General features: G+C 45.4%; 2 protein-coding genes across 2 annotated transcripts in view; one reads left to right on the forward strand and one right to left on the reverse strand.

Annotated features, from left to right (window-relative positions):
* Positions 1 to 1,472: 1,472 nt before the first annotated feature.
* On the reverse strand, positions 1,473 to 20,024 carry LOC126355979 (glycine, alanine and asparagine-rich protein-like). Its single transcript, XM_050006594.1, has 2 exons — positions 19,949 to 20,024; positions 1,473 to 4,558 (listed from the first exon to the last, which is right to left on the reverse strand). Exons 1-2 carry the CDS (start codon positions 19,961 to 19,963, stop codon positions 2,960 to 2,962), a joined length of 1,614 nt encoding a protein of 537 aa, XP_049862551.1. The 5' UTR covers positions 19,964 to 20,024; the 3' UTR covers positions 1,473 to 2,959.
* Positions 20,025 to 20,144: 120 nt separating this feature from the next.
* LOC126355980 (cuticle protein 16.5-like) overlaps positions 20,145 to 20,454 on the forward strand; it is a 59,539-nt gene continuing 59,229 nt past the window's right edge. Inside the window, exon 1 of the mRNA XM_050006595.1 lies at positions 20,145 to 20,289. Within this exon, the coding sequence (XP_049862552.1) occupies positions 20,157 to 20,289 (133 nt within the window). The 5' untranslated portion in view covers positions 20,145 to 20,156. The remainder of the gene's footprint in view (positions 20,290 to 20,454) is intronic.

Consider the following 20,454-nt stretch of genomic DNA (forward strand, 5'->3'; position numbering starts at 1 on the left):
ACACTCCGCTGCAGAGTGAAAATCTCATTCTGGAAACATCCCCCAGGCTGTGGCTAAGCCATGTCTCCGCAATATCCTTTCTTTCAGGAGTGCTAGTTCTGCAAGGTTCGCAGGAGAGCTTCTGTAAAGTTTGGAAGGTAGGAGACGGATACTGGCAGAAGTAAAGCTGTGAGTACCGGGCGAGAGTCGTGCTTCGGTAGCTCAGATGGTAGAGCACTTGCCCGCGAAAGGCAAAGGTCCCGAGTTCGAGTCTCGGTCGGGCACACAGTTTTAATCTGCCAGGAAGTTTCATATCAGCGCACACTCCGCTGCAGAGTGAAAATCTCATTTTGGAGATCCTTTATTGTATCGCTTTTCGGTCCTTTGGTTACATTAAACCTACGTTGAAAACTTCGTCTTGTTGCAACAACACTGTGTTCTAGGCGGTGGAATTCCAACACCAGAAAAATCCTCTGTTCTAAGGAATAAACCACGTTGTCCACAGCACACTTGCACGTTGTGAACAGCACACGCTTACAGCAGAAAGACGACGTACAGAATGGCGCACCCACAGACTGCGTTGCCTTCTATACCTTTCACATCACTTGCAGCGCCATCTGTTGTTGAAAATTGTAACTACTGTAATTTAGAAAGTTTGTCCGCCTGAAAATGTACTGTTGTTCCAAGCATATTGCAACAAACGGTGTATTTCTATCGCTGCTCGTTTAGTTTTTATTGCCGTTTCAAATATACCGGTCATTTTTGAAACACCCTGTACCTCGGGCATGGATGTGTGTGATGTCCTTAGGTTGGCTAGGTTTAAGTAATTCTAACTTATAGGGGACTTATGACCTCAGATGTTGAGTCCCATAGTGCTCAGAGCCGTTGAACCATTTTTTTGTAGCACAGATGGTACGAGTGGCAGATTCTACAGCTGAGTGGCCAACGGGGAAGGTAGGTGATGGCTGGCATGTCGGGGAGGGGGAGAATGGAGGAGCTGTATCCTCATATCTCTGCTCACGGTGTGTGATTATGCAATAAACACTACAGAACAAAGACAGGGAGGAGGAGTAGTACTTAATATTATTCTATTGTGGGGGGGGGGGCAGGGAGGAAGGGTAGAATTGGATCAATATGTATCAGTGGGATAGTTTCAATTGTGACGAAATCAGATCTAACGATTTTATTCATTTTGGTTCAGCACCCACTAGCCATGTTGATGTGAATGATCATGAAACAATGGAAGCTGATGTTTAGTTGCATCCACTTGCGTCTACTATCACACTAGTACAGCTGTATCACTGATGTCCCGGGTTCGATTCCCGGCGGGGTCAGGGATTTTCTCTGCCTCGTGATGGCTGGGTGTTGTGTGTTGTCCTTAGGTTAGGTAGGTTTAAGTAGTTCCAAGTTCTAGGGGACTGATGACCATAGATGTTAAGTCCCATAGTGCTCAAAGCAGTATTAAGGAACCAAAAAAAAAAAAAAACTACAGCTTACAGTTTTCTAAATTTATTTTAAAAATCCATCCATTATCTAACACAAAACTTAAATTTTAAAAATGTAACTCCTAATAATAAATTACGTTCTAAAAAGTCATTTCTGCGCAGTAACAGTCCAAAATCTTCAATTCACGGGCGGTCAGACATTAAACAACACAAATTTTTCAGATGTTCTTACTGAGTAAAACATATCACAATGTGAAGCTTACACTACCTAGGAGTGGTAAGGTTTACGTGCCTCAAATGTGTGGGAATCTTCGAGTGCTTATGTTGGCAGCAGAATCTCATCTTTTGCGTCGGGCTACTGGCGACTTGCTTCACATGGCGTAACCAGGAATCAGTCTCAGGGGAGAGCGTCTCATAATCGGAACAGATATTGAGCTCACCTCAGAAAACTGGTTACCACATAGCTATTAGATAACATTTTTTGTGTAATAGCCACTATTATCACTGATGCCGTTCATGAAGGAATGTGACTGTTAATGGTTCCCCTGTTTTATTCCTTTTAAACAATTGTAATCAGTTTAGAAACCGATGGCACACAAGAATATGCGTTCGTAAAGAGCAGTCCTTACGACATTCACTCTGGACACCCGCTGTATGTACTTGGTGCTACTGAGACATGTAACCTACTGAAACACCTCTACATAGGGTATTGGCCTTATTGATTCACTGTTGTTGCAGGAATGAAAGTGAATTTTGTTTGAAGGCCAACGTGTCGGCTATTCTGATAGGCAGCCTTAGAGTGAATTGTCCTGAGGAACATTAAATTCAATTTTTGTCGGTGCTTAACAAAATATTACAGTAATATTGAATGGAAAAAACTTTGCTTATCTTCTGCAATATGTGATTTCATCACAAACTTGCTTCGCGAGATATCGTTGTTGTCACCAGACGACGGCCTAAGAAACTGGAAGCCAGTTAATGATTATATAGACAGTACTTATAAGAACATCAGGAAGGTGTGTCCTACTTAATATTCACTGATGAAAGTCGTCTGCAACAACAGCGAAAATTCAGGTTGTTTTTATTTAAGATGACGTGTTTAAGACTTTGGAATTTTTTTTAATAGGATACCGGCTCTGAAAGGCTACAATCGTAGTTCCACCATTCTTACATATAAATTGGCAGACTGATGAGCCAGAATCTTCAACGGGAATAATAAATGAAATAAAATGTGCTCCCTAGCTTTTTGTTGAAATTGATATGAATTGGGCAGTTGCTACGATCAATGTCGGGCAACGTAGTGTGTGAAAGGAAAAAGGTGGAAAATGCGTGAACTACTGCCCTGGGAGAGCAAAGTGTAATTCGTAGAATATGTTTCATGGATCTGTAGGTACGATGGGGGAAAGTGATTACCCTGCTAGTGGTTGCGGGTGTACGGATTACAATTGGTTAAGACGAGAACAAGATAGAGCGGTCGGGTTGCTTTTTGGCCGGTGTTTCGCGGTGCTGCCCGAGTAGAGTGGGCACCTGGCAACCTAGTCGGACATGTTCATGTTCCTGGCGATCGCCTCTCGGTGCGCCGCCTCGTGGGCTCTGCGTGCCGCCTTCACCTCCGGCGTCTCGGTCACCGACATCGGCACCACGAAGCCGGAGTCGACGGGCCTCTGGTCCGATTGCTGCTGCTGCTGCTGCTGCTGCGACTGCTGCGGGGGCGGTTGCTGGCGGCTGTGGTCGGAGGGCGCTACAGGCAGGTTGGTGGCGGCCACCCGGAAACCGTTCAGGTCGTCCGACAGGTACTTGACCGTCTGCACGACGCCGTTGGCGTCCAAGTAGGAGTAGCCGCCGGCCACGGTGCCGTCGCCGCCGCCCGCTTCCTGCTTGGCCGACAGCTGCCCGGCGTACCCGTACGTGTACTGGCCGAGCTCGCCCTGCGCGTGGTACTGCGTCTGCACCCCCGGCAGCACTGCCGCCGTCGTGGCGTACGGCAGGGGGGCGGGCGCCGCGTACGTCGCTACGGGCGCCGGAGCGGCGTACGTCGCGATGCGGGCGGGAGCCGCCGCCGCGTACGTGAGGGTGGTGGGGTGGGCGGGGGCCGTGTACGTGAAGGTCGCGGGCGCGGCGGCCGTGTACGTCACCGTAGCTGGAGCGGCAGCCGCCGTGTACGTCGCTACCGGCCCCGGGGCGGTGTACGTCGTGACGGCGGCGGGGGCGGCGGCTGTGTACGCGGCGACTGGAGCCGGAGCCGCGGCGAACGAGGTGATCTTGGCCGGCGCGGCGGCAGTGTACGAGATCTTCGCCGGCGCTGCGGCGGCGTACGTGTGAGCCGTGTACGTGATCGGCGCGGGAGCCGTGTACGTCGCAGCCGTCGGCGCAGGAACGGCAGTCGCGACGGCCGCGGGGGCGGCAGGGGCGTACCCGTAGCCGTACAGGTTGGACGGCGCCACCGGGTAGCCGGAATGCGCGAGGTACGTGTTGTGCTGGACGGGGAAACCCGTGTTGGCCGTGGCGAATGTGGTGGGGTCAGTAAAAGAGTAGAAGAACTTGTTCAGCGAGTGGACGTCTCCACTGCCGCTGCCGCTGCCGCTCGCGCCACCGGCGCCACCTCCACTGCCGAAGCTGCTGCCGGAGCCGCCGAAACCGCTGAAGCTGGAGCCTCCTATGCCGTTCACAGAGAACCCGCCTCCGTTGTGGCTGGGCGCTGGGGTAGTGGTGGTGGTGGTGGTGGTGGTCGTGGTCGGCGGCGGCGGTGGTGGCGGAGGCGGCAGCGGTGCCGGCTTGTGGTGCTGCAGCTGAGGCTGCTGCGGCTTCACCTCCGAGGCGGGGTAGGTGTGCAGCAGGCGGAAGCCGTTGCTGACGTAATGCACGCTCTGCAGGTGGCCGTTGGCGTCCACGTACGAGTAGCCGCCGAGCAGCGCGCCGTCAGTGCCGCCCCCGCCGTTCCCGCCGCCACCGCCGCCATTGCCGTTGCCGTTGCCGTTGCCGTTGCCGTTGCCGTTGCCGCCCCCGTAGTCGTTGTAGTCGTAGTCCTCGAACCGTTCCGGTGGAGGCGGCGGGGGCGGCAGGAAAGAGGACAGGAAGCCTGGGGAGGCCTTGGGGGCGGCGGCCGCCAACGCCAGCAGGGCGCTCAGCACAGCCTGTGGAAGACAAAACGAGTTCAGTACGCTGATATGGACACAACAGTACTGCTACATGAAAAAACGAGAAACAGGAAGATATCAAAGTTGTTTTGTAAAAAGTCGGTGGCTGTGACGCATCGGTTCTAGGCTCTTCAGTCTGGAACCGCGCGACCGCTACGGTCACAGGTTCGAATCCTGCCTCGGGCATGGATGTGTGTGATGTCCTTAGGTTAGTTAGGTTTAAGTAGTTCTAAGTTCTAGGGGACGGAGGACCACAGATGTTAAGTCCTATTTTTTGTTTCGGAAAAAGAAAAGGTGCTAAACGGGTTCAAACGTTCAGTAGCTTTTAGATAATTTCTATCACGCTATACTTTACCATATAAGGTAACATTCATTTTCTTACATGTCTCACTATTTACAATTTGTACAGAAACCAGACGACCGTTATAAGACTCGAGGGACATGAAAGAGAAGCAGTGGTAGGGAAGGGAGTGAGACAGGGTTGTAGCCTCTCCCCGATGTTATTCAATCTGTATATTGAACAAGCAGTAAATGAAAAAAAAAAAAAAAAGTTCGGAGTAGGTATTAAAATCCATGGAGAAGAAATAAAAACTTTGAGGTTTGCCGATGACACTGTAATTCTGTCAGAGGCAGCAAAGGACCTGGAACAGCAGCTGAACGGAATGGACAGTGTCTTGAAAGGAGGATATAAGATGAACATCAACAAAAGCAAAACGAGGATAATGGAATGTAGTCGAATTAAGTCGGGTGATGCAGAGAGAATTAGATTAAGAAATGGGACACTTAAAGTAGTAAATGAGTTTTGCTATTTGGGGAGCAATATAACTGATGATGGTCGAAGTAGAGAGGATATAAAATGTAGACTGGCAAGGCAACGAAAGAGTTTCTGAAGAAGAGAAATTCGTTAACATCGAGTATTGATTTAAGTGTCACGAAGTCGTTTCTGAAAGTATTTGTATGGAGTGTAGCCATGTATGGAAGTGAAACATGGACGATACATAGTTTAGACAAGAAGAGAAATGTGGTGCTACAGAAGAATGCTAAATATTAGATGGATAGATCACATAACTAATGAGGAGGTATTGAATAGAATTGCGAAAAGGAGTTGGTGACACACCTTGACTAGAAGAAGGGATCGCTCGGTAGGACATGTTCTGAGGCATCAAGGGATCACCAATTGCGTACTGGAGGGCAGCGTGGAGGGTAAAAATCGTAGAGGGAGACCAAGAGATGAATACACTAAGATGGATGAAGGCTACAGTAGGTACTGGGAGATGAAGGAGCTTCCACAGGATAGAGTAGTATGGAGAGCTGCATCAAATCAGTCTCAGGACTGAAGACTACAACAACAACATCTCACTATTAATTACCGACATTTCACTTCTAAAACGTTACACCTACAGTGCAAAGCCTGATTTCGAGTTGCATGATTTGTTGTAATTTTTTCTCCTGTACACTCCACAAGATGTAATCCATCCTAGCATTATCATTTAACGGTCTCTCAACTAGTCCCGGTGTTGAGCTTTTTATTTTGCTTCTTTATTATGAGATCAACGTAAGGTAAAGTGGGTTGCAGCAGCATCACTCCGTCTTCAGGCCACAAGTAGCCCATGGGGACCATCCGACCGCCGTGTCATCCTCAGTTGAGGATGCGGATAGGAGGAACGTGTGGTCAGCACACCGCTCTCCCGGTCGTTACGATTGTACTAATATTCGGTCGATTAGCTCTTCAGTTGGCATTACGAGGTTGAGTGCACCCCGAAAACTGGTAACAGCATTTGGCGGCCCGGATGGTCACCCATCCAAGTGCCGGCCACGCCCGACACCGCTTAACTTCGGTGGTCCGACGGGAACCGGTGTACCCACTGCGGCAAGTCCGTTGCAAGGTTGGTTGAATCAGGTCAAAATTTCTTAGTCATACAAGACATATTCTTACATGAACAGATTTCCATTGTCAGTACTGAAGAACTGCGCCCTTTTGCCTCGAAATTCTAATACGTAACTCTATACAGGGTGTTACAAAAAGGTACGGCCAAACTTTCAGGAAACATTCCTCACACACAAAGAAAGAAAATGTTATGTGGACATGTGTCAGGAAACGCTTACTTTCCTTGTTAGAGCTCATTTTATTACTTCTCTTCAAATCACATTAATCATGGAATGGAAACACACAGCAGCAGAGCGTACCAGCGTGACTTCAAACACTTCATTACAGGAAATGTTAGCGAGGATACATGCATCCACCCTCCGTCGCATGGAATCCCTGTTGCGCTGATGCAGCCCTGGAAAATGGGGTATTGTATCGCAGCCGTCCACAATACGGGCACGAAGAGTCTCTACATTTGGTACCGGGGTTGCGTAGACAAGAGCTTTCAGATGCCCCCATAAATGAAAGTGAAGAGGGTTGAGGTCAGGAGAGCGTGGAGGCCATGGAGTTTGTCCACCTCTACCAATCCATCTGTCACCTAATCTGTTGTTGAAAAGCGTACGAACACTTCGACTGAAATGTGCACGAACTCCATTGTGCGTGAACCATATGTTGGATCCTACTTGTAAAGGCACATGTTCTAGCAGCACAGGTAGAGTATACCGTATGAAATCATGATAACGTACTCCATTGAGCGTAGGTGGAAGAACATGGGGCCCATTCAAGACACCACCAACAATGCCTGCCCAAACGTTCACAGAAAATCTGTGTTGATGACGTGATTGCACAATTGCGTGAGGATTTTCGTCTGCCCACACACGTTGATTGTGTAAATTTACAATTTGATCACATTGGAATGAAGCCTCATCCGTAAAGAGAACATTTGCACTGAAATGAGGATTGACACATTGCTGGATGAACCATTCGCAGAAATATACTCGTGGAGGCCAATCAGCTGCTGATAGTGCCTGCACACGCTGTACATAGTACAGAAACAACTGGTTCTCCCGTAGCACTCGCCATACAGTGACGTGGTCAACGTTACCTTCTACAGCAGCAACGTCTCTGACGCTGACATTAGGGTTATCGTCAACTGTACGAAGACTTGCCTCGTCCGTTGCAGGTGTCCTTGTCGTTCTAGGTCTTCCGCAGTTGCGAGTCATAGGCTGGAATGTTCCACGCTCCCTAAGGCACCGATCAATTGCTTCGAATGTCTTCCTGTCGGGACACCTTCGTTCTGGAAATCTGTCTCGATACAAACGTACCGCGCCACGGCTATTGCCCTGTGCTAATCCATACATCAAATGGGCATCTGCCAACTCCGCAATTGTAAACATTGCACTGACTGCAAAACCACGTTCGTGATGAAACACTAATCTGTTGATGCTACGTACTGATGTGCTTGATGCTAGTACTGTAGAGCAATTAATCGCATGTCAAGACAAGCACCGAAGTCAACATTACCTTCCTTCAACTGGGCCAACTGGCGGTGAATCGAGGAAGTACAGTACATACTAACGAAACTAAAATGAGCTCTAACATGGAAATTAAGGGTTTCCGGACACATGTCCACTTAACATCTTTTCTTTATTTGTGTGTGAGGAATGTTACCTGAAAGTTTGGCCGTACCTTTTTGTAACACCCTGTATACACGTTGGTCACCGTTTCAAAACATTTATCTGAAGAACTAGCAGCATAGACCTAGTTCGTTAAGGCCAATTAGGTCAGTTTAGAAATTTATGTTGTACACACACTAAAATCACAAAACATTTTCCACACATAAACATCTTCTTCCCAACTGAAATAACAAATTTGTAGTGGTTGCCTTGATACTGAATGTAGTCACCATGTTCGCCGATATTGGTTCGCCGTATTAAATCTTATAGAGTTCAAAGGATGCTTCATTCTCTTCATCTGTTTATTTGTATTATTCTGATGAACTTGACTCACATGGTTCCTCTTGCAGGTGTAGACTCTTCTTCACCTGATGTTTCTTCAAACTGTATCCGTGGGAAGACTTATTTACTTGTCAATCTTTTTGTTGTTGTTCCATTTCTATCTTCTAGGAATGTAAAAAGTAGTACTTTATGTTTCTTGGATGATTTTTGGTATATACTCATTTGAAACGGCAACATTTTGTGGAAAACAAGAAAAGAACAGAGAATTTGGCGTGCCATCGTTATCGTTAGAGGGAGGTGACACAGATTGGAGCTCATCTTCGTTTGATGTGTTTGCTCGGCTCGACTATGTACTAATAGGCCAAAATTCATATTCTATCAATGTGTTTTTATTCAACGAAGAAACGCCTGTTCAACGAAATCCATTTTCAGCACTTGCTAGTGTTAGCCTTCAAAATATTTCCAAACGTGTGTTTGCTGGTCTTTTTTTTTTTAGTATTCTTGCTTCTCGCTAGATACTATTTTAACGCCTTTCGTCTTTGACGAGGAGTCTTCTCCACTCTGCAGTCGTCTTTGCAGACATAGAAGTGTGTCATTTCAACTAACTGCGCTGCGTTGTGCTGACGTGTACCCTCAAGGTAAGCTTTACCTGCATTTTATGTGGCATTCTATGTCAACAAAGAGGGGGTTTCTCTTACATTTTCCCATCTGCAGTGTAAAATGCAAAGGAAATAGTAATTTCAGTAAACTTACAGAAAAGTTAACGGCCCTTTTCATCTACAATTTATTGACCCGAATCGTTGGAAATGCAAAACATTAATCCTTAAATTGGTAGCCCTGTGCAAGAGTATTGGCGTGCTGGTAACATCATGATCTCGTCTCCAGCATATAAAGCTGCTGTGCAATGAATACTCAACACAATACTAAACGTATTACTTAATTTCCTAGACTATTTTACAAAGTAGTCTACTTTCAAAAGAACACGATCTGTCACAGACCTTAACGCAGCAACCAAACGGTTATGTCTTCTACTGTCCAACTTAGACATAGGTCTCCAACATTCACCACTTATGGCAACACTTCCGTTACCGCTTCGTATGTGACTAGCAAGACAATATTTCTAGAGTCGCCCCGGTTCACTTCCCGACCCGATTTGGCCTATCTCATTCTACGCATGCATTTTTGCTCCACTCACACAGATCTCTGTATTGTGTCATATTACGCACTTACCCCTGCTTCCAAATAACGCACCCTGTTTCGATTCATGGTTCGTTTCGTTTCTTTCTTTTGCTGTCTCTTAGACACTCACTTCTGCAAAAACATCTGCGCTACTAAGTCATTTTCACTCGTCAGCCTCGATCTAATATAAAACGAGGATTATAGCTGTCTTGAAAAGTCAAGAAAGGTAATTGTAACTGTAAAGGATAGGAAAACATTATGTATGTTTATATGATACTTTTGTCGCCTCTGTTACTGAAAGGAGCACTCTATCACTTTTATTAGAGCATAGTAGTAGAAGATAGCCCCATACCAGGAAGGGGGTATATTATAGGTAAAAAGGAAATCTCTCTCTTTCCAACCATTAATCACGAATTGCAGGGTCTGCTGGTTAACCGGATGTGGCATGTTAATTTTAAGGGGTGGCCAGACGCTCTTCCTGTCACTACCCCGAACCCCCCGGGAAGGAATTAGTGATTAGTGTACCCCAATTGTCTGTATCTAGTGTAATCCATGGAATAGTGCGAATGTGTTCAGATGTCTCCGAGCCGTGTAACTGAGGCGGAACGTCGGGACCAGCCCGGTATTCACCTAGCGGGATGTGGAAAACCGCCTAAAAACCACATACAGGCTGGCCGGCACACCTGCCCATCGTCAGTAATCCGCCAGGCAGGTCGATCCGGGGCCGGCGCGCCAACCCGAGTCCAGGAAGCAGCGAGTTAGCGCTCTCGGCTACCCTGGCGGGTCTATAGGTATAAAGGAAATGTCAAGGATAAATACCTTGCCTCGTAGAGCGAGGCTAAGAGGTATTGAGCCTCAAAATATAAACAGTACTAGTGGTAAAGGAGAAGTTAAAGGGCCTTCATAAGTACTACTCATAAAAACAATAAGGCCTTCAGTTCTCGAGAGAGATGTTTATATCCGTAACATAAACACGAAGAATGGAGAATGCAGTAGGAATATCACCGTCAATGTGAGACTGCTGAATGAACTGAGAAACGCAAATATGTTGGTAAATTTAACGTTAGTGTTTTATTTCAAAAAGCAAATCCCAAAATTGGGAACGACAATTTCACTCAGTTTGTATTACTCACTTTTTCATAACGCCTTTGGTTCAGTTGTCAGTGTTCTTTCGCGACTCGTCTATGTAACAAATGGCTCAGGAAGCAATAAGTTAAATCTGTGGAGATTCGTTTGCACAGATAACTATTTCGATGTATTATCGCAAAAAAAGCAAGCCCACATTTTCAATGACTTTGTCTTCGGACACCCTACTGAAAACAATATTGATGTACCAAGTGGAGGCATCGCGGTGGCAGCGGTCTTGAATATTAATCAGTGGTCTTTTTGTGCAAGTAGACCAGTTACATAAAATACTGGGGTTATTATAGCACCAAAGCATTAAGATTTTGTAATGATAATATACATTTATATGTAAGTTTCATTCTAATCAGCAAATTAAAAAGGTAACGGTTAGCTCCAGAAGAGACTTAGCTCAAGACTGAGAAGAATTGAGCAAGAAAAGATGAGGAAAGGAAATTTGGGGGGGGGGGGACTGGCGTCACACAAATTTCGGTATAGACAAGCCACCTACTTAATATGGATTTAAGAAAGACCTGAACTCATTTCGAAAGAATGAGAATGCCCTTATGGAAGATATCTGTTCATAAAATGTTAGCGGATGCAAACATACAATACAGTCTTTGGTGGTAGTGGTTAGTTCCTTTCAAAGGAACCATCCCTTCATTTGCCTGAAACGATTTAGGGAAATCACGGAAAACCTAAATGAAGATGGCTGGAGACGGGATTGAACCGTCGTGCTCCCGAATGCGAGTCCAGTGTGCTAACCACTGCGCCACCTCGCTCGGCTACAGTCTTTGACCAGGCGCTATTGAAAGCTAGTGAAATTATTGGAGAGTATGTCGGTTCAACATTATGAGCAGTGGCAATGGCAGAAAAGTCTCTTCCTAAAAGTGAGCTTTTATAATATGCCAACCAGGTAATACCCACAATCTCAATGAGAATCTCTGTAACATGGAGCGGTGTATCAAAAGTGGCCTTTGTGCTCTATGAATGTAAAATAAGAGCAGCAATGATGAGGACTTCAGACAACTTTTTTTTTTTTTTTTGCATCTTTCATTCTCTACTGATAAGATCAGTGTGGATTGTCCTTTCTTCTCAGTCGAAACTCAGCAAGCTGGAAACGGGACAAATTCGTTCCGAATGGTAACATTACGGAGGGATTTTTCAGCCCTAGCGTTTGCGGGTAACCAAGGGAATTTCTGAAAAGCCTTGGTCGGAATCGAGATATTTTCCCCATTTTCGGTTTAGATGGGTTAGGAAATAATCCGTGATGTTTTCAAAGAAACCATTCTGAGACCCCGCCGTAAACCATTTAAGGAAACAACGAAAAACCTAATTCCTATGACAGCCCTTCGTTGAATTTAAACATTGTGCGACTTCAAACGCTGTACTGTCCTCGACCAATGTGAAAAAATAGGAGCTCGCATGGAAGATACTGCTTACGTGTGACACTGGAATGAATATTTTGTTATGAGGTAGATATTACGTCGCTTTGTATGGAGAGTCATCTTAGGAATAGAATATAACACAATGTTTAGAATAAACGAGGTCTTTAGATGCGATCTTTAAGTTGAAAGGAATCGCGAAGAGCCAGCCTAAGTGGCCGAGTGGTTCTAGGCGCTTCAGTCTGGAACCGCGCGATCGCTACGGTAGCAGGTTCGAATGCTACCTCGGGCGTGGATGTGTGTGGTGTCCTTAGGTTAGTTACGTTCAAGTAGTTCTAAGTTCTAGGGGACTGATGACCTCAGAAGTTGAGTCCCATAGTGCTCAGAGCAATTTGAACAACTTTTTGAATCGCAAAGAACATCTAGTCAATAAAAGGAAATATTAGACTGAAATGATTTAGAGAAATCAGGCGTCCTGTAACCGATGTGAACTCCTCTTGCGTCGAATATGAGCTTAGTGTACCAAATCGTTCCCGCGTGTCTCAGAAAAGTGGGACTTAAAGCATTCCATCAACAGCTCCCCAGAGTGATTTCAAACGACACTGTTGTTCACTCAGAGTTGACGTACCTGGATAAATATTGCAAAACCTTTAAAATCTTGAAGCCTGATCGAAATGGCAGTTATTTGAGAAATCTATTGTGTACTCACACAAAAAAACTGGGGAATAAGCTTGATTGGAAGAATTTGTAAGAAATTAAGCCCATCTAGGGAAGACAGATTAAAACTATCATGATTTGTGCTTTAAGGAACTCTTCGTTTGTACCAGATACGTGCCAGGTTGGAAGGACTGACGTATTAGAGAGGCTGAGTGAAGATGAAGCAGTAACTCTGTTAGACAAGGATAACAGAAAATACTTGTGGTGTTCTAGGTACAAAGGAACTGTTCGGTCAGCCATCTCACGGACTTTAGAATAAAAGCAGTAATATAAACCAGGATGGCCTCACAGACATATGAACCGTTATTGTTTCCATGTGAGTCAGTGATTTGGCAACGGCCTACATCTTTGAGCAAAGAAGTGGCGAGGCTGAAAACATCAAATGGTTCAAATGGCTCTGAGCACTATAGGACTTAACTTCTGAGGTCATCAGTCCTATAGAACTTAAAACTTCTCAAACCCAACTAACCTAAGGACATCATACACACCCATGCCCGAGGCAGGATTCGAACCTGCGGCCGGAGCGATCGCACGGCTCCAGACTGTAGCGCCTAGAACCGCTCGATCACCACGGCACGAATGCCACGTAAATGCAAACTGTGCAACTCACAAAAGACTTCGTTCGTAATGTCAAAAACCTCTCTCACTTATGCACACGTATTGTGTCAGGAACCAACCAAGAAATTCGAGAAAGAAGTTTTCTCTCGCCCTGCGTTTGTAAACAAAATAAGACATTATGGGAGAGGAAGAGTGGGAGGAGTGAAATCGAGTTCTTACGAAGTGCTCGTGCAGTGGAAAAGTACGTACAGTTTGCGTGTCGCAGATCTGGAGAAATCCGATGTTGGGTGACTAATCCGCCTACATGAGATAGCGAGCAGAGTGAGTCGCAGTGGCTGGCAGCAGCGTGCGCGAACAGCCGCGTGCGTGACTTGAGTCAGCCCACGACCCAGAAGTGCGCTCGTGTCCTTGACACAGCGTGGCGGCGGCGGAGACAATATGTGTTTTGAGGCGGGCAAGGTCGCAGCTAATCGCCGCCACGTCGTTATGCAGATGGCTCGCCGATCCCGGACTCTGCAGTATCCGGAACGCCCCCGTCCAAAACTCGGTTCACTGTTCACTTTGCTTGCGGCACGTATTATTTGTGAATGAGTTAGGAGTATGGAGATGAACGGGCGATTAAGAAAATCACACACACACACACACACAATGGACAATGGACAATGGACAACATTGCCCAAGAAATAAATTAAAATTGTTCCAGTTCTCTGGTTCCAAGGTTTCCGGGAAATTTTCCTTGGTTGGCAGGCGAATGACTGAAGCGGAAATATTTCCGGTAAGGTTCCAAATTGGGATTTCCTCTACCTCACTCCCAGTCAGCTGGGATACTTAGCAGAACAGACTGAAACTCACTGGTAAATTAAAACTGTGTGCTGGACTGAGACTCGAGCTCGGGACCTTTGCCTTTCGCGGGCAAGTGCTCTACCTCCTGAGCTACCCAAGCACGACTCACGCCCCGTCCTCACAGCTTTAATCCAGCCAGTACCTGGTCTTCTACCTTCTGAACTTCGCAGAAGCTCTCCTACATATTCAGATGCCCGCGAAAGGCAAAGGTCCCAAGATCGAGTCTCGGTCCGGCAAAACAGTTTTAATGTGCCAGTAAGTTTCATATCAGTGCACACTCCGCTGCAGAGTGAAAATTTCATTCTGGAAACATCTCCTAGGCTGTGGCTAATCCATGTCTCCGCAATGTCCTTTCTTCCATGAGTGCTAATTCTGCTAGGTATGCAGGAGAGCTTCTGCAAAGTTTGGAAGGTAGGGGGACGAGGTACTGGCAGAATTAAAGCTGTGAGGACGGGGCGTGAGTCGTGCTTGGGAAACTCAGTTGGTAGAGCACTTGCCCGCGGAAGGCAAAGGTCCCGAGCTCGAGTCTCGGTCCGGCACAAAAGTTTTAATGTGCCAGGAAGTTTCATATCAGCGCACACTCTGAGAACAGACTGTCGTTCTACAACAGCCCGCACTGTGTTTACAAGTAGGGAAAGAAAAGTGAAAAACAAATTCATCACCACCCTTCGACGAGTTTCTGCTATTTTCATTCGTCTTGTGATATCATTATGCAATTTGATGATTCCTCGTTCGGAATATTCTCTAGAACAGATGCCACAGTTCTCTCTACGTAGGAAATGGGGAAGAGGCGCACTGTGAGAAGTGGGTCCATCTTCTGGGTTCACTGCAGGCACAGTTCTAGTGCGGTGCGGTTAACGGGTACATCGCAGTGTGCAAATGCAATGATTCGGCAACTGGAAACGTACTCCAGGATTGAAGTACGCAGGACATCACGATTCTTGTGGACAACACATCGAACAGATTCACCGTAACATACTGGCTATATAAGGACCAAATGCGATCCTGTGTCCAGATATAGTGAAACAGTGCCAACAATTTGACCAAGGCCTCACAGATGTGAGAGATGCTGATCGCGGAAGTGGGCCACCGACAACGACCGCAGATGAAAATGTCCAGGCAATCGAGGAACTGGTTAGCAGGTATTGCAGATTTTTCAACGCCGAGGAAGTTCACTCAGTGGTTCTCGAATCACTGCGTGACCAAGCAGAGGACTTCTATAGCCGCGGAACCGAACGATATGTAGAATGGTAGGACCGTTGATTATGTTGAAAGATAGTGTTCTGTATCTGTCTCACTTTGAAGTGCAGTACAGCATTTAATAGTCATATAGCCGTTTAGCATAAGTCGGGTCTGAACATAATTTTGTAACCGAAGAAATTTTCTTCTCCTGCCATAGTCTCTTTAGTAAGACTAATGTTCTATGATTATTATGTGGAGACTTTTGTCTCGAACACCACAATCATCCCATTTTGTCTGTGCTGTCTTAATCAGTGTTGACCTTCTGCTCATTGCTGTTTCCTTTTAGGCTGCTTCTCATTCCTGGCGTCGAACTTTTGTTCATAGTTCGCCTAGTTCTAAGCAAAGTACCTTTTAATGCCATTTAAAGAATCCCCTTCACCAAAACGTCATACACTTGGAAAGAGCACTTACTCGCAAGTATTCTAGGAGCGGACTTCATATTTCATTGTCCATGTCGTGTGGATGAGGACCGCAGAATTTCTTCATAGTTCGTAAATTTCTAAGCAGTCCAAGAAGTCACAAGCAGATTATGCCATAATTATCTTAGAACTGCAGTACTTTTAACGTATTAATGGCACCAGTTAATTATTTAAGACTGGAGTAGTTTATTTTGTGAAAAAAGCGGTTGATTAGTTATGAAATATGGGATATCGGAAACGGTTCAAAAAGCCTCACAAGCTACAGTGGCCAAGTCAGTAGCAAAACTCGTTCATTTGGTAAATTCTTGGCGGTAAATGTCAATGTTTGACGTAGTTTGACAATAATCCCCTGTGTCTGAAAAAAATAAATTCCTAGAAACTCTATTAAGGAAATATTGCTAATTTATTCTGGACTAGAAGACCATTATGCCTGAAGTCTGATAGGCTATCAAGAAAACCTTTTCATCTGGTGAGCGTAAGGGCTTCTTTAGGAAATGATAATCAATGACAAAGTTCGTTAGTAATTCTCTATACTTAGAGGAACTTCGTTGGCGTGACGAACGGAATTTGCGATTTCTTCGACTGCAACAGTACCGTAGTGCTCCTATGAAATATGTTCCACTAGGGAAAACTGTAGTTCGTGATGTGTCGGAATTAATCCTCACGCGAATTCCTTGTGGAACACTACAGTTTGCAGAATCAGGTAGGCAGCAAAAGCTGTTTTTGGTACAGAAATCTGTGACGGTCAGGCTCTTTTAGTGGCGGGAAACATACGACGTACAGATTTTTCTCCAGGGTTATTTGGCATATTGTAACAGAACAGAATAATCTGGATCACGTTTATTTTGTACTTAGCTATAATTTACTGTTAGGCATAAACCGGTAATTAAAGTTAAACAACCATGATCTAGACTGTTTTCTTCATAAAACTACAAAAGATCTCTGTCACCTCTAGTGATACAATGATACCTTTCTATTCCGTTTTGGATCATAGGTGTCATAAATTGAAGGAAACAGACCGCTATCGAACATTTTGAAACCTCATTAGTGTCCGTTGTGTTCCACATTCTTTTTATAATATAATGATACGTTATTACTGCCAATATCTGCTAAGAACTTCTCGCCAAATAACTGTTTAAAATAGTCCTTATCCTTATCAATACATATATTGTTGGACGCTGCTGTAGATTCGCATCTCATATCGCGGCTTAAATTATCCGACAATTTTCCTGATCACGTAATGGAGAACTACCTTGAACTATTTTTCTCGCAATAATCAAACACCTGATGTAACATTTTTTTAATACTTCCATAATACTAAGATAAATATTAATGATTTTGACAAGGACTCCTTTACACGTTGAAATTTGTTTGTCAAGTAAAGTCAATGGCACATTTCGAAATATAACTACAACTGTGATTCCGGTTGTCCATCCGTCAATATTTACAACTTTCGTGATTCAGTATAAAGCAAAACAGTAAAAATCTGTACCTTTTCTTTTCTTATATTTCTATAAAGCTATCAAGAAATCCTCTGCCTATTTAATGGACGGATAATGAGTTTCGATCAGGAACCTGTTATAAGGCATTTCAGAAATAAATAATCGACCCTGAGGACTCTAACTGTAGTAGTGGCGGCCAACTTGTTTGAAAGCAGCACAGATGTGTTATTGTTGAACAGACCATCCAGCTAAGTAATGCCATACTGTTAAGAGTAAAGCTGGTATTATCGAGCAGTTTGAATGTCTTTTGGGCAATACAGAAAGAGTAATGGAAGTAATTCAGATACTAAGAATAATGTGTAGTATTGTTGGGTGCTTGCAAACGCTCCTTTCGTGAGAAGACAGTGTAAAGGGAGGGCTGTAAATTCTGTTAAGACATCTTAACAGTGTCAAAACTGATGCAAGAATATCCTACGGAATGAGATAACAAACGCACAATCATACAACATTATGCTCTGTGTTGGAAAAAGGAAATATTGAAAATGAAATCCGTGGAAACAATTCTGTGCTGATATCTGAGAAAAACGCAGAGAACACAAAAATATTAGTTTATGATACACGAAGAGCAATGAGTAAAACATGAAGTTAGACAAGATATAACACCAAGTCGATATCAAAAGAAAAACAGACTGATAGAAATTTGTCTGAACAATGAGCTCCCGTCAGTTACGTCACAGTTTTGCTGAATGGCTTCTATGTCGAGAAGCATGAAACAGCATCTGTAGGCTCTCAGACGATTGAAAATTCCCATGGGAAATAGAGGTAGGTACACATTAAAACGCTTTGCAAAATATTAACCAAAAATAAAGATATAAATCAAGCACTGACTTGATCAGTTCACATGTCTTTGGTTTTGAAAGACGCGATAGATGATTGCAAAAATGTTGTAGCCTCCCTAACACCTTTTATAGAGCAAACTACAAATTTTCAGTTCATAAAAATGACCTGTCTTTCGTTTGTTAATGATAATACTTTTTGGGAAGAATTCAGAAATCTCACTCATGATTCGCCTTTGCCTTAACAGTAGAATTCATTGTCATGAATAGGTAGGTTAACTTTACTGTACCCTGCATAGTTCATGCTCTCCCTCTGCGGTCAGTGAGAGAGTATCAGGGAACCATTAATTAACTAATTTCTGCAAAAAGAACTGACGTTCTTCTGCCTATAGACGTAAAGCCTCTTTCATTGAACATTGACTGTCATATTTCTGTAGCGAGAATAAGAAACCAGCTCAGCATTCGCCTAATAACTTTGGGGTGAAGCACCCAAAGGCTGGCGTACCACGCCGAAAGACGTTAATGAGGCATTCGGGTTTCATTCGACGAACGAACGTCATGTTGCCATATCAGAGCCATACGGCACGATAGGCGATCTACTGAATCATACCGCTGCCGATTTTAATGTGGGGCGCCTGCAACAGATTTCTGGTAGGACGATACGGAGGAAAAGGCACTCCATAGGCTGCAGCATGCAGCGGTCAAAATCACATCCAGGACCTTCCTGTACATTCTGACGATGCCATATAATTCCTCCGCGAGAGCAGTTTACAGTAGGGCAACTCCTGTGCACACAAACAGCGACGAGAATGTTGCAGGTGAATCTTCCGGTTTGTATAGTCGTGGCCCATGCATCTTTCTCGTCCCGACGTTTCGCCCAGAGATGCGATGCACATCTTCAGAGGTGCTCTGTTTCCGTAATATTAAGAGTATCCATGGACGCCTCTGCAGATGTGTAGCGCAGCTCTGGACGAAACCACGATCGTACAAGCCGGAAGCTTCACTAGACTATACTCGTGTAAGCCTTCGTTGCCGGCCGGTGTGGCCGTGCTGTTCTAGGCGCTACAGTCTGGAACCGCATGACCGCTACGGTCGCAGGTTCGAATCTTGCCTCGGGCATGGATGTGTGTGATGTCCATAGGTTTAAAAAACATGGCTCTGAGAACTATGGAACTTAACATCTATGGTCATCAGTCACTTAGAACTTAGAAATATTTAAACCTAACTAACCTAAGGACATCACAAACATCCATGCCTGAGGCAGGATTCGAACGTGCGACCGTAGCGGTCACGCGGTTCCAGACTGAAGCGCCTAGAACCGCACGGCCACACCGGCCGGCTGTCCTTAGGTTAGTTAGTTTTAAGTAGTTCTAAGTTCTAGGGGACTGATGACCGCAGATGTTAAGTCCCGTATTGCTCAGAGCCATTTTAGAGCCAAAGCCTTCGTTGAATGTTTCTAGTCCCTGCTGGACTACTCGTAATGGAATGATTTCTCGTTTCATTTCAGCAGCCAGTACAAGGACAGATAATCATAATTAGACAACGATATCGATCAGCCTGGTGAATCTAACAGAACTTGTGGTACTCCGCTACAGTAAGATGATAGTCTGAGGTTGAGGATGAAATAGAACTAATATGTAAGTAACACATACATTTACTTTCCTGATATACTTTTACCTAGCACTTAAGATCTATGCAAAGTCCACATATTATGCATGTTGTAGATGCTTTACTAGTCGTCCTTGGTAGTAGACGCGCTGAGAGCACTCAGAACTTACGGAAACTGCTTTGTCTGCAGACGACAGCGGCGGCTACTCACCAGGAGTGTCCTCATGTCGGAGGCAGTGGCTGCGGCCTGGAGTAGGAGCGTCTAGCGGAGTCGCCTCTGCCCCCAGGGGCCGCCTCTATATATATAGGGCGGCGCGCCGCCGCCCACGCCGCTCCACGCCGTGCTGGGCCGCCGCCCCTCGCCCCCGGGGGCCACGGATGCCCCCTGCCACCCCCCTCCGGCGGCATTAGCACTTTTGATGGCGCATTATGCTCGGCGCCGCTCCGCGACGCGGCAACTCAGTTCCGCTCCGCTCCATCCGCTTCACACGCTGGGGGAACTCCTTCTCGGAATGCTTTTGGAAGCCCACGGCTTGGCGCGAGGACTACCAGGTAAGAACGGCCAACGCGATGCGGCGCCCAAGCTTCTAACACACGTCGGCCGCGTTCTCTCCGACGAGGGCCGATGACTTCTTTGTGGGTTTTTGAGACATCTTCCACTCCTACTACCTTTAAAAGTTGTTCTTCACTAAAGCCTTTTAACCGATTACTGGCCAA

Source organism: Schistocerca gregaria, chromosome 3 (assembly GCF_023897955.1).
Source record: "Schistocerca gregaria isolate iqSchGreg1 chromosome 3, iqSchGreg1.2, whole genome shotgun sequence".
Classification (NCBI taxonomy): domain Eukaryota; kingdom Metazoa; phylum Arthropoda; class Insecta; order Orthoptera; family Acrididae; genus Schistocerca; species Schistocerca gregaria.